At 45.7% G+C, this 13,688-nt stretch overlaps 1 protein-coding gene across 1 annotated transcript in view; it reads left to right on the top strand.

The window, feature by feature from the left end:
- COL20A1 (collagen type XX alpha 1 chain) overlaps positions 1-13,688 on the top strand; it is a 145,240-nt gene that overhangs the window by 131,272 nt on the left and 280 nt on the right. Inside the window, exons 36-39 of the mRNA XM_079978869.1 lie at positions 996-1,062; positions 3,934-4,122; positions 10,417-10,494; positions 12,925-13,080. Of these exons, the coding sequence (XP_079834995.1) occupies positions 996-1,062; positions 3,934-4,122; positions 10,417-10,494; positions 12,925-13,080 (490 nt within the window). The remainder of the gene's footprint in view (positions 1-995; positions 1,063-3,933; positions 4,123-10,416; positions 10,495-12,924; positions 13,081-13,688) is intronic.

Below are 13,688 nucleotides of genomic sequence, written 5' to 3'. Positions count from 1 at the left end.
CAGCAAGTCCTAGGCTCTGTGGTTTAACCCACAGCGCCACTCACGTCCCCCATTCAGTAGCTTACGGCCTCATCAATCCTAAATCCGACCCTGCTGTCTACACTGTCCAGCAGCAACACTCCAGGGTTTCAGATAGGGAATCTTGCACCGCCGAGATGGCAGCAATTGGACTTGGGGCCTTCTACATACAAAGCAGATGTTCTACTGGTGAGCTTCAGCCTTTGTGCTCACAAAAGGCCTTTTGGTAGAATCGTAGAGTTGGAGCTATGGTTTTCCCAGTAGTGATGTATGGAAGTGAGAGCTGGACCATAAAGAAGAATTGATGCTTTTGAATTATGGTGCTGGAGGAGACTCTTGAGAGTCCCATGGACTGCAAGAAGATCAACCCTATCCATTCTGAAGGAAGTCAGCCCTGAGTGCTCACTGGAAGGACAGATCCTGAAGCTGAGGCTCCAATACTTTGGCCACCTCATGAGAAGAGAAGACTCCCTGGAAAAGACCCTGATGCTGGGAAAGATGGAGGGCACAAGGAGAAGGGGATGACAGAGGACGAGATGGTTGGACAGTGTTCTGGAAGCTACCAGCATGAGTTTGACCAAACTGCGGGAGGCAGTGGAAGACAGGAGTGCCTGGCGTGCTCTGGTCCAGGGGGTCACGAAGAGTCGGACACGACTAAACGACTACACAACAACAACAAGAGTTGGAAGGGTCCCAAGGATCATCTAGTCCAACGCCTGGCAATGCAGGATCTGATGTAGGCATCTGCAAGCGGAAGGGAAGGGGAGGGGTTTTTTCTGGTTACAGCCACTGCCAGCGTTGGCTGAAATAAAGCAATAAACAGGGTGGTGATAAGGTAGCGAACTGCAGTGTATCATATTGTTTTGCATGGCATTCTCCAAAGAATGAGAGATGTTCAAAACCTGACTGACTGTTTTTACTCTTCTCATATGCTGGCATTGATCTCCCCATCCGTTTTCTTCTCTCCTCCTCCTTAGGGTGAAGCCCAGTCTTTAGCCACAATCTATCATCTGGTTAATCAGGCTTGTGAGCGCCTAATTCAGTGTAAGTACATCTCTGCCCAACAACCTGAACAACCAGCCGGCTTCCCGTTTCTACGTCTCTCTCCTCTGAACAATTTATCTCCTGCCGCTATGCTGTGCTGCCTGACCCAAAGTCCGCTGGCGGTGCCAAAATCCACCCCTTAATTCAGATTATAAGGAGTTCCATTGCTTAATCTGTGGATAAGGGTGGAAGGGATTCATTTCCGTTTGCATTTGAAAATGCATCTACTTAATTTGCACTTCCGGAAACAAACAGGCACGTGCATACTGACACCCAGCCTTCCTTCAAAATTTTCACTTTTCTGGATTTTGCAATGTAGCTATCCAACCAAAACAATTATTCAAAAAAGGCCACATACGTTAATGAACATAAGATACAAGAATGCACTGTATTGGGGGAAATTGCTCGGCAAAAATATATACGTTAGGCAAAATTGCCTGCAAGAGAAGGGGTATATTAGGAGACATTTGCACCAAAATGCTGGTGCAATTTCATGAGGACTTTTTAAATATATATTTTTAACTGCAAACTGATATGGAAATCAGTCTGAAAAAAATGGGAAAGTAGGAGAAACAAGAAAGGACAGATGTGCCCATCCCTCTCTCTGGATATTTCAGCTAGACAGCAGAGCTGTGATAATACTCTGACCCTGGCCACTTCTCTGTTTTGAAGTAATCTGATCAAATTCTGGATTAACACATTACGTGATTATGTTTTTGTAGCACATTACCACCTCTAGATAAATAGTTACAGCTTGAGGTATGTGGGAACAGAGCATTCCTCAAATGCGTAAAAAGTGATGCACAGTTTCCCATGTGTAGCTAGTGACACATTGGATGTGTGCACATTTCACGACAGGTCCCTGTGTAGAAAAAAAAGAGAGATTAAAATGCCTATCCCTTTAAAAATGCAATGTACCTGTGTTGATGACCCTGTAATTTATTAGTCATATTTCAAGCATCCTCCATGCACACAGATTCGAAATACCGTACTTTTCCGTGTATAAGACTACATCCGTGTATAAGACTATCATGTATAAGCAGAGGCTTGACAGCCATATGTCAGGAGTGCTCTGATGGTGTTTCCTGCTTGGCAGGGGGTTGGACTCAATGGCCCTTGTGGTCTCTTCCAACTCTATGATTCTATGATTCTATCATGCTAAAAAGTGGGGGTCATGTTATATATTGGTAGTGCATAGGGTGGACGGTTGATTGGTTGCTGCTGAGGCAATCCCCCCTGGAAAAAATCTCAACTGTAGGGGGACGTCTTATACATGGGGGGCGCCTTATACATGGATAAGTACGGTACCCCACCCCATATCTGATGGTCCTTTTACAAGAACGAAGTTGGAACTATTTCTCAGATCTTACCTTCCAGTTCCTGAGTTGTGCCAGTGGAGCAGCTCTCTCTTTCTCTCTCCACATGTTGGGCATGTCATGTCCCAAGCGCCAAAACTCTACCCTTAGAGCATGCCCAAACCCACATAGTCACACCCGACGGAGCAGAGCTTTCCAAACTTTCCATGTTGGTGTCACACATTTCAGACATGCATCATTTCATGACACGGCAATTCAGTTTTACTAGCAAACCGGAGGTTAAACTAACCCCTTTCCAGCCCCAGGAGGAGTGTGGAGAGCGTTTGCGCGACACACCTACACACTGCAGCCGACACACTGACATATCACAACACACAGTTTGGAAAGCTCTGTAATAGAGGATCCAACTTCTCCATCAATAGCCTCCCCTGATCCTGCAGGATTAAAATATGGGAATTGTCATTGGTCATCTGCTAGACATCATGGCTGACCTTTGTCCCATGCAAGCAAGCCTGAGATTCCTTCTTAAGATTGTGAAGCTTAGCTTACTGTGACTGTGTATGCACCATACATTGAAAGCACATAGCTTTCCCCAAAGAAGCTTGGGGGATGTAGTGTATCTTTTACAGAGCTACAGTTCCCAGGATTCTGTGGGAGGTGCTTTCAATGTGCTTTAAATGCAAGGTGTGCATGCAGCCCTTGAAAGTAAGCCGTTTTGTTTCTTTTCTATGCTGTATATCAGCTCCCCCATTCCCAATCTCTGTTAGGCTTCTTAATTTAGAACCGGGTTTCCATGTATGCTCCTGATAATTCAATGATATTTTCCCTGCATGCCAGACCTCACTTATTCTTTATTTATTTACGTACAGTGGTACCTCTGGTTGCGAATGGGATCCATTCTGGAGGCCCGTTCGCAACATGAAAAGCCCACAACCTGAAGTGCCATATCTGCGCAGGTGCACAGTGCGATTTGGTGCTTGTGCGCATGCGCGAAGCACGATTTAGTGCTTCTGTGCATGCACGAGCGGCGAAACCTGGAAGTAACCCTTTCTGGTACTTCCAGGTTGCTGCGGACCGCAACCTGAAAAAACGTAACATGAGGTATGACTGTATTAAATTTGTATACCACCCTTCATCTGAAGATTTATAAAAATATTTATGTCACAAAATCATAAACTTATATTTAAACAGTTACATTAGACATTTAAAAATTAAAAACCATGCACTAAAAATGTGTAGCCACACTACATGCCAGACTACAGTGTTCACATAATGTCCAGCAAGTGTACAATCTGTGTGCATAATTCACACGGGACATTTCATGGGACGTAGCATCTGTGATAATATATGAGCTGTACAGAGCGGCAAGAGTATACCCTTTCACAAAAACACAGGTACATGTGTACAGGCAGATGTGTCGATAATTGCACCGTGTGAATGTGTGTCCAGGAAAAACCCTGACAAATGCAAGAAGCAGGGTGCATCATGGGAAATAATGGAGATGGTAAATCAGAGACTCTACTTTCCCCCCTCTCCTTTCCTTTCACTTCTTCAGCTCACGTGTTGAAGTTTGACTCATTCGTCCATGAACATTCACAGAAGCCAGTTCCCATTTGGGAAGATAAGCTGAAGCCTGGAGAACGTGGTCCGCCTGGTCTTCCTGGGCCTCCTGGCATGAAAGGAGAGAGAGGAGAAGCTGGGATGCCTGGACAGCCCGGCAGAGATGGATACCCAGGAGAAAGAGGTATCAAAAGAAGTCCTGAACAACCCTCTTGTAACTTGGTGGTGTCCATATGTTGTTGGACTACAACTCCCATCATCCCTGGCCATAGGCTGGAGCTGGTGGGAGTACAGTACAGTACCTCTGGTGATGTACTTAATTCGTTCCAGAGGTCCGTTCTTAACCTGAAACTGTTCTTAACCTGAAGCACCACTTTAGCTAATGGGGCCTCCCGCTGCTGCTGCACAATTTCTGTTCTCATCCTGAAGCAAAGTTCTTAACCCAAGGTACTATTTCTGGGTTAGTAGAGTCTGTAACCTGAAGCGTCTGCAACCTGAAGGGTCTGTAACCCGAGGTCCCACTGTAATAGTGCAGTTATAATGTCTGGAAGGCACCAGTTGGGGAAAAGGTGACTTATACCACAGTTTCTGCATGCCTTCATACGTGATCTCTTGAAGGGCACAGCACTCCTCCCTTCTTCTCAATGCACAGCTGTGCAGTTGCACACCACAATTCAGCAGAAATGTCTCCCAGAGTCTTCTTTCCAGGCTTTGAGAAGCAAACCTCACTGGGGTCATAGTGCTTGCCTCAAAAAGAGAAGGGAACAGTATAACCTTGAAATTCTTCTCCGTCTCGGATTTTAACAGGAGCCGGTGAAGAATTCCCTTCCAGCCCTGCTGCCATCCGTCCAGCTCCCAGACCCCTTTCCTTGCCACTTAATAACAGCAACAATAACAATGATCCATTGGTTGTAAGTCATTGGCAAGAGGGAAAAGAGGGGATGAGCAACATCTGATATTTCATTAACTTTATGTGCAAAAAGAGATGATCATCAAAAGTAGGTTCCATATTTTTAATCAGCAGGGCAGACCGCTAAGCCCATTTTTAATAGCTTTCTTCATTCAAGGCATAGAAAGAAAGTACCGTATTTTTCTGTGTACTTTATAAGACTAGGGTTGTTGTTGTTTTTACTAAAAAAATAGGTTTAAAATTGGGGCTCATCTTATACATGGGTAGTGCTGAGGGATGTTTTCTTAATTTGGAGTCCCCAAAAATAGGGGGCATCTTATACATGGGGGCATCTTATACATTGAAAAATACAGTAGTTGGGCGGTCACATGTGGGGGAAGAGGAGGGGTGGCTGTAGCACAGTGGTTTTAGCATCTGCTTTGGGTGCAGAATCAGCACTGGATTAAGACCTTTAGAGGCCCTAATCATTTAAACGATTTTGGTTCCCCCCAAATATATCTAATTAAAAATAGGAACAATAATAAACCATAAAATTTTTGGTGGTTGTTGAAATGAAACAAAACCTACAGTAAGATGGAAAGTGTAAAGTTTTGTATACTTTATTTACATTTGAAAAACTTTCTCCTACTTTTTCTAATTGCAAAGTCTTTGGTCCTCCAAACTAATCTTACACAACGCATCAGTTACTTAGTAGAGATAAGGCAACCAGCCTTCCTTGTTGCATAGTTGTTCTGTTGGGATTTTTAATATACTTCTACTGAGAAAACGCACGCTAAGCTGAGCAATTTGTGACCATGAATGTTAAAAATCCGGCAATGGAAAATTTATGTGATGCCCCCCTTCGCTCAATGCCCTAAGCATGTGCTTATTTTGCTTTATGATTTATCCAGCCCTGTGCAGAAGGCCCCAGCTTCACTCTCCAGTTTCTCCAGGTAGTCCTCGGGAAGACTCTTTCCTGGAACAATGGCGAGTTTCACTGATGTTGGTCAGGCATTGTAGACAGTACTAGGTGGACCAGCGGTCTGGCTTGAGTTCCCTTTGTTTCTGTGAGAATTAACATCTCCCACAGAAGGCTTCAGATGGAAAGTTGGCTACTCCTCCATGTGGGATGCTGCAGACCTGGTGCAGCCAACATGATAAGCTCCAGATGTTGTTGAGGCACTTATTTAATCAGTGCTGACCATTGGCCATGTTGTCTGGAGCTGGAGGTTGCCCACATCTTAAGGGCACCACATTGAAGGAGGAGGAGGAGTTTGGATTTGATATCCCACTTTATCACTACCCTAAGGAGTCTCAAGGGACGCGGGTGGTGCAGTTCGAATTCCTGTGACAGGGTGAGCTCCAGTTGCTTGGTCGATGCTCCTGCCAACCTAGCAGTTCGAAAGCACATCAAAGTGCAAGTAGATAAATAGGTACCGCTCCAGCAGGAAGGTAAACGGCGTTTCCATGCGCTGCTCTGGTTCGCCAGAAGTGGCTTAGTTATGCTGGCCACATGACCCAGAAGCTGTATGCCGGCTCCCTCGGCCAATAAAGCGAGATAAGCCCTGCAACCCCAGAGTTGGCCACGACTGGACCTAATGGACAGGGGTCCCTTTACCTTTACCTTAAAGAGTCTCAAAGCGGCCAACAATCTCCTTTCCCTTCCTCCCCCACAACAAACACTCTGTGAGGTGAGTGAGGCTGAGAAACGTCAGAGAAGTGTGACTAGCCCAAGGTCACCAGCAGCTGCATGTGGAGAAGTGGGGAAGCAAACCCGGTTCACCAGATTACAAGTCCACCGCTCTTAACCACTTCACCACATTGGCTATCCTTGCTGTAAACAGAGGGTACCCTGTCCTGGCGAGAACAGGGGATGAAAGGCAGGACTTTGTGTTCTTTCCACTGGTCTCCACATTCTACAATTCTGCCAGGCCTATGCAAAGACGGCTGTAATCTTGCCCAGTAGTTTCCCCCACCCAATGTAGCGAGAAGAAGCTTATCGCGCCACTCAGCAGGCAAACGCACACTCCTTGGTTTTATTTTTGGCCGGGCTCTCTTCTGGGCTTTAGAAAAAGCACAGGCTTATCTCCCTGCCCTCTTGGCCCGGAGCTAAAAGCTGCCTTGTTTTGAGGGGAGGCAGCATTATGGCAACTCTTTGTTTTGTGGTGAATGCCGAGTCATCCTGGCAGCTCCCTTGGTTTTAATGCAAGGATTAGGCCTCCATCTGTTCAAGGACCCTCCTTTAGATACTGCTCCAGAGTGGCGCAAGCAGCATTATCATTAGAGAGGGAGAGAGGGAGGGAGGGAAGAGGGAAGCTATCTGAGTGGATTTAAGCCCTACCCTTCAGTGATGGTTTCCTTTCTACTTTCAGCCAAGAGTAAAAGTTCTTGGTTTAATTGGCAGGCTTCAGAGAGTAGATTGCACACCAACCTGAATCTGTCAACCTGCTTTTTCTCCCCCCACTCTCCCTCCGGTGCCCTGTCTGATATTTGAGTAGCTCCTGAAGCTGCTTGCGGATCCAGCTGGTTATATTGTGCCCCAGCAGGAAACATCCAGCTGAGCTCAGAGAAGGAAAATTAGGTAGCACATCGTTGGACCCTTGTGGTCTTGCAAACCGATGGCAGAGAAGAGGATGGAGAAATGGGGCTGACAGCTTGTCAGATTAGAACTTAATAAACCATTGCTGATCTTGGAGATGGTTTGCGCCCCTTAGCGAGTTAGATGTCTAGCCGTGGATCTCTACCCAGCAGGAAAGAAACGGGGACCCAGCATTTCTCAATTTAACTATAGGGGTCAGCTGACTTTTAAAGGTAATTTGTGAAATGTTGCACGTAAGCGGGGAGAATAAAGGGCATGGGTTGCACCCTAGAAAATAAATTGGCCAAGATGGCTCACAGATGAGAAGAACTGAAGGATGATAAGCTGAAAGGAGTCAAAAGTGAAGATGGTACAATACAAAAGTCTGGTGCCACTTTAGGATGCGTTAAGAGAAGCATTCATCTTCACCTGTGCCACAGGAAGCTGCATATATAAGTGGCCTTCTGCATGTATCGCCAAAACAAAGGGCATCTCAGGTTGCCTATGGGCAGCTGTATGATACTGCTTAATGGAGTCAGTTAAAGGCTGCAGTGTTTTGGACTTTTAATTTGGAGAAAGGGCAACTAAGAGGTGGCACTGTAGAATCCCGTATTTTTCGCTCCATAAGATGCACTTTTTTCTTCCTAAAAAGTAAGGGGAAATGTCTGTGCATCTTATGGAGTGAGTGAATGCGTGGTCCCTGGAGCCGAATTGCCCAGGGGCAAAAAGCAGATCATGCTTTTTTTTTTTTTTTTTTTTTTTGAAAGAGGGAAGTGGGTGTTGAAACAAATCCGCTGATCGTTTGCCGATCGGGGAGAGAGATAAGGAACGCTAGAGATAAAGGAGGCTGCCTGGGAGGGGGGAGGTAAAGACAGCAAACTTGCAAAGTGGGGAAACAGGAAGACTAAAGCAATGCGGAGAGAAATTAGAAGAAAAAGAGGAGCAAAAAACTGCTCCAGCTAAGGAAAAGACACTAAGGCAAACAAGAGGGAAGGGAGTGTTGAAAGGAAACAGCTGATTGGTGGGATCGGAAGAGAGATAAGGGATACTAGCGGAGGCTGCCTGGGAGGGGGGAGGTAAAAGCCCATGGATCCTCAGGATTTTTGCATTGGGTCACCCCAAATTCACCATTAGATCGCATAGCATGTCCATGGCTACAGCCTGCACCAAAAAAAATCATGCATCCACTGTTTCCTGGGGCTACAATGGTGCAAAAATGTGGTTACAAAGCATGGATCCACATGGATCCTCAGGATTTTTGCATTGGGTCACCCCAAATTCACCATCAGATCAGATGTCTGTGGCCACAGCATGAACCACAAAAATCACACATCCAGAAGAAGAAGAAGAAGAAGAGTTTGGATTTGATATCCCGCCTTTCACTCCCTTTAAGGAGTCTCAAAGCAGCTAACATTCTCCTTTCCCTTCCTCCCCCACAACAAACACTCTGTGAGGTGAGTGGGGCTGAGAGACTTCATGACTGGCCCAAGGTCACCCAGCAGCTGTATGTGGAGGAGCGGAGACGCGAACCCGGTTCCCCAGATTACGAGACTCTTAACCAATACACCACACTGGCTCTCATCCACTGTTTCATTCAGAATATTTTTGTTGTTGTTTTCCTCCTCTAAAAACTAGGTGCATCTTATGGTCAGGTACGTCTTATGGAGTGAAAAATACGGTATGGCATGGAGAAAGTGGATAGAGAAAAGTTTTCCACGCCTATTTTGTAACACTAAAACTCATGGGCTTCCAGTGAAGCCAGATGTTGGAAGGTTCAGGGCAATTCAAACAAACTTTTTTATACAGCACAGAGCTAAACTGTGGAACTCCCTCCCATTGGAGGCCACGATGATTATGGCAACTTGGATGGCTTTAAAAGAAGATTGGATAAATTCATGGAAGATATGGTTGACAGTGGCTACTGGTCATGACTACGAACTGCCTCCACCTTCCTCTGTGTTTCTGTTAGCTTTGAGGAAAGCTCTATGCTGGCTCCAATAAAATATTTTTTCCCAAGACTTTCATAGAGGGGATGCTGTGGGCCACATTTGAAAACCGCATGGGCCACATCCAGCTCACAAGCTGGTGGGTGCTCAGCTCTGGCACCCTCCAACTGTTTGACTACAGAACTCCCACCAGGTCCAGTCATGCTGGCTTGCAATGATGGGATTTGTAGTCCAAAACAGCTGGAATGTACCAGGTTGGGGAAGATTACTCTGTGCTGTAGCCTTGGTGGTTCACTACAAATAGAGGCCGTTTCCAGATCTGTGGGTTCCTAATTTCAGCCCAATATTGCCTGATAGTCTGTGTGTTGTGGCCAAGATTCTGGTGCTTTTAATAGCGTTTTGCTAAACACTGGTCTGACTTCCCTTTGAGTAAAAGAGTATTCAAGAGGAGCTCTGCATTCACACTCACAACCATGAGAAGAAAGAAGCTGCTAATCGCTTGAGCTGTCTTATTATCTTGATGCATATTAGCAGCTGTTATGTTTTCTTGTTTGCTAGCAGTTCACCTGGAGTGCTATTTTCGGGTTTGATTGCCACATTTGAAGAATAGTACTAAAGACGGTAGATAAAAAGCAGGGTTTGCCACCGAGTTTTGCCTAAAGCAAGATCCGAGGCAGAGCTGGGCTGGTCTGCTCAGGCGAAAACACCTGCAGGAATTTTGAACGAAGCCAAAACAGCTTCATTGACATGAAATTTGTGTGTGTGTTTTGAGGAAGAGGCTTGTGGGTCTGTATTTCACCTAAAGCAAAATTGGGAGGCTCCGTGTCAGGAAAAGCAGCAGCAAATGTATAGATGTTAAAAAACGTTTTGGTAAAATTAGGGGAATGGAGTCATCTAGTCCAACACCCTGCAATACCAGAATCATAGCTAAAGAATCCCTGATAGATCCCCATCCAACCTCTGTTTAAAAACCTCTAAAGACTGCCAGGAATTCCAGGAGGAAATTAGCAATGGAGCATTGCTAAGAGACACATTGCTAGGAATCCTTACTCTCTCATTCAACAGGTGCCTCTGGACCCAAAGGGGAGAAAGGTTCTCCTGGAACAAATGAGGAAGGTTCTCAAGGGCCTAGAGGTCGAACAGGTACAGTACATTTTACTGAATTTATTTTATGTACCACCTCTTATTGGCAAAACCTATTGGTGTTTCGCAACTTTCCGACTAGTTGCAGGACCTTAGCCAGACCTAGCAGAGTAAATGCAGAGTTCACAAAAGCAATTGGCGACTTGGCTGCAGACAGGATGGACGAAGCAGGAACCAGGAACTTGTAGTTAGGTGTTTATTATATACAGTGGACTATTTACAGGAACAGAACAGAACATGCATCTTTAGTTAGCTCTCTCTTACACGACTTACAACTCCTGAACTCAAACTTGTACTACCACACATTCCAGTTAGTAAGACATTAATCATTATTCCCGTGAGAGAGCTTGACCAATCATGGAGCTGTCTCCATGCCTCTGTATCACCAGGCAGACTTACTCCTTCACATTGCCTTGGCTATCGGCCAAACCCTAATTGACTCTGTGTGTGTAGCTGCATGTATGCAGATTCCCAACACCTCTTAGGGTGTTATTGCCCGTAAATGTATCACTGGTGAAGAGAAAGAAGGAAGCATTCCTGTCCTGTCTCAAGAAAGGGACCTTGCCTTCTTCTGCAGCCTTTGTCCCCTATGGGTCTTGGGTGGCAAGGGTGCCTTGGGGCATCCAACCCCTGTATCAGAGGAGGGCAGCAAAGTTCTGCCCTGCAGTCAGGAGGGTCCTGAAGGCAGTCCTGGCAGCTCTTCCCCTAAGGACAGAGCCAGAGCCTCATCCACCTTGGAGTCTGTCGCACAGTGCATGGTCCTAGGTCATGACACTGACGTGCTATAAAGTAGAAGAGTTTGGATTTGATATCCCGCTTTATCACTACCCAAAGGAGTCTCAAAGCGGCTAACATTCTCCTTTCCCTTCCTCCCCCACAACAAACACTCTGTGAGGTGAGTGGGGCTGAGAGACTTCAGAGAAGTGTGACTAGCCCAAGGTCACCCAGCAGCTGCATGTGGAGGAGCAGGGAAGCGAACCTGGTTCACCAGATTATGAGTCCACCGCTCTTAACCACTACACCACGCTGGCTCTCCCACACATAGCCCTCTCCCACATAGCCCTTAGTACTCTAGCACTAAGTGTTGGGTGTACATTCAGCCAGCCATGGCGCTAGAGTCATGTGGTGGAGAAGCAGCGTGAGCTCTTCCTCCTCTTCACTGTGCAAATAGCCTCCAATGAAAATTGGACCCTCCACATGAAGTATCTGAAGCCATGATTGCCTTGCTTGTGTGACGCTCCCCATTTAAAAAAGTGGTGTGTGTGTGTGTGTTAAAGTTAAATGAGCCGCCTTCTGCTTGGCAACTCACATTGGTGGCCACCATGAACTATCTGTATGGTAGAGGGCACCCAGTTCTAATCTAACGCTGGATCCCATGGGACAAGCTGGGCCAGGAGTTCCAGGACCACGGACAGCTCTGCAGTAAGCAACTTGCTCCAACAAAGGCTCAGAATGGACGGAGCCTCTTTAAGTCTTTGTTCCCAAACTACCTCTCCCAGTTTCAAGAGGTTCGGTTCCATGGGCCAATTTGGACAGGTGAGCAGGACTCTGAATAGTAGCAGGGCTAATGCTGGTCATCTCCCATGCTGCTACACCCCCTCCGGCTGAATGCATGAAGTGCAACAAAGCTGTTAGTTCTGTGCGCCTCTTTTCTTCCTCCATCAGCAATCTACAAAAACAAATCTGTGCTGGAGGTGTTGTAAAACAGAGGGAACACTTATACATGTTTGGTGGACCTGTGAAAAAAATCAAAAGCTTCTGGAACATAGTATATGAAGAACTTAAAAAAATGTTTAAGTATAACTTTATAAAAAATACAGAAACTTTTCTACTAGGGATAACGGACGCAGGTATAGCAAGAGAAGATCAGAAAATATTCCTCTATGCCACAAGAATGGCAAGGATCCTAATTGCTAAAAACTGGAAAAAAGAAATTGTGCCAACAAAAACGGAATGGCAAGACAAACTGTTAGAGTATATTGAACTGGCTAGATTAACAGAGGCAATTAGAGATCATAATAGACAAGAATTTCAAAAAGCATGGGGAAAATGCAGAGAATACTTCACAAAACAGTGCCCTAAAATACATACCTGGATTTGTTTCGATTAATGTCTGCAGGAGACTTTGTGGATATTTAAGTTATAATTAGAAAAATCTTAATAATTATCCATAAACAGCTTATAAGAAGGTCAGATACAGGATAAAGGAAGTCTTTTATTTGGTTGTTTGTATTGCTGTATGTTATGCTTATTGTTTGTTATGTTCATGTTTAATGTGGGTGGATTTCTGTATTGGGGGTGGGGGGGTTATGTTGTAAATAAAATTTCCAATTAAAAAAACACAAAAAATTAAAAACAAACAAAACTAAACGAAATTCATCAATAATCTAGACTGAGGGTGTGGTACTTCTGGTGTCCCTCCCCCCACAGGTCCAGTAGGAGAAGAGATGCTTGGCAAGCAAGGCTCAAAGGGATCCCCTGGCAGCACTGGCCCCCCTGGGTTTCCTGGAGCAAGAGGTCAACCAGGAGAGCCTGGCCATGGAGGCGGTTGTGTCCTTTCAGGGTGCTATGAAGAGAGTACGATAGGTAAATGCTTTTTGGGACCCAAGAAGAATCCAGAAAACAGGGTTCCCCTTTGGCCACAAGGCTTTCTCGACTTCTCCTTCCCACTTGGGCCCCTCCAAAAAGTTGTGCTTGCAGGAGACCTTCCATAATTCTGGGGTATGGATGGGGGTTCTTCAGCTGGAGAGGAAATGGTTAGAAACCGGAGACCCTCTGCACTTGCAAGAGAGGATGTGTCTTCTGCTTACGCAATGGGTTCCTCCAACAGTTTTAGTAGCAGAAGCAGCAAAATAGAGACCTTACAGCAGGCATAGGTAAACTCGGCCCTCCAGATGTTTTGGGACTACAACTCCCATCATCCCTAGTTAACAGGACCAGTGCTCAGGGATGATGGGAGTTGTAGTCCCAAAACATCTGGAGGGCCGAGATTGCCCAGGCCTGCTTTACAGTGTGGGTCTGAAACAAAGTGCCCCAGTGACAAGCCTATAACAGGAGACTGGAGGGCCATAAGTACGGCAAGGATAGGGGAAAGTAGAAGCCCAGGGGAAGAGTCCAGTGATGAAATCTGTGGCAGCAGCCCCACTCTGAAGTAAGAATTCATTGGCACTCTGAGCATCCTCTGGAATGTAGGG

This window comes from Podarcis cretensis (genome assembly GCF_951804945.1).
Source record: "Podarcis cretensis genome assembly, chromosome: 6".
NCBI lineage: Eukaryota > Metazoa > Chordata > Lepidosauria > Squamata > Lacertidae > Podarcis > Podarcis cretensis.
This window is presented reverse-complemented; position numbering and strand designations above follow the sequence as displayed.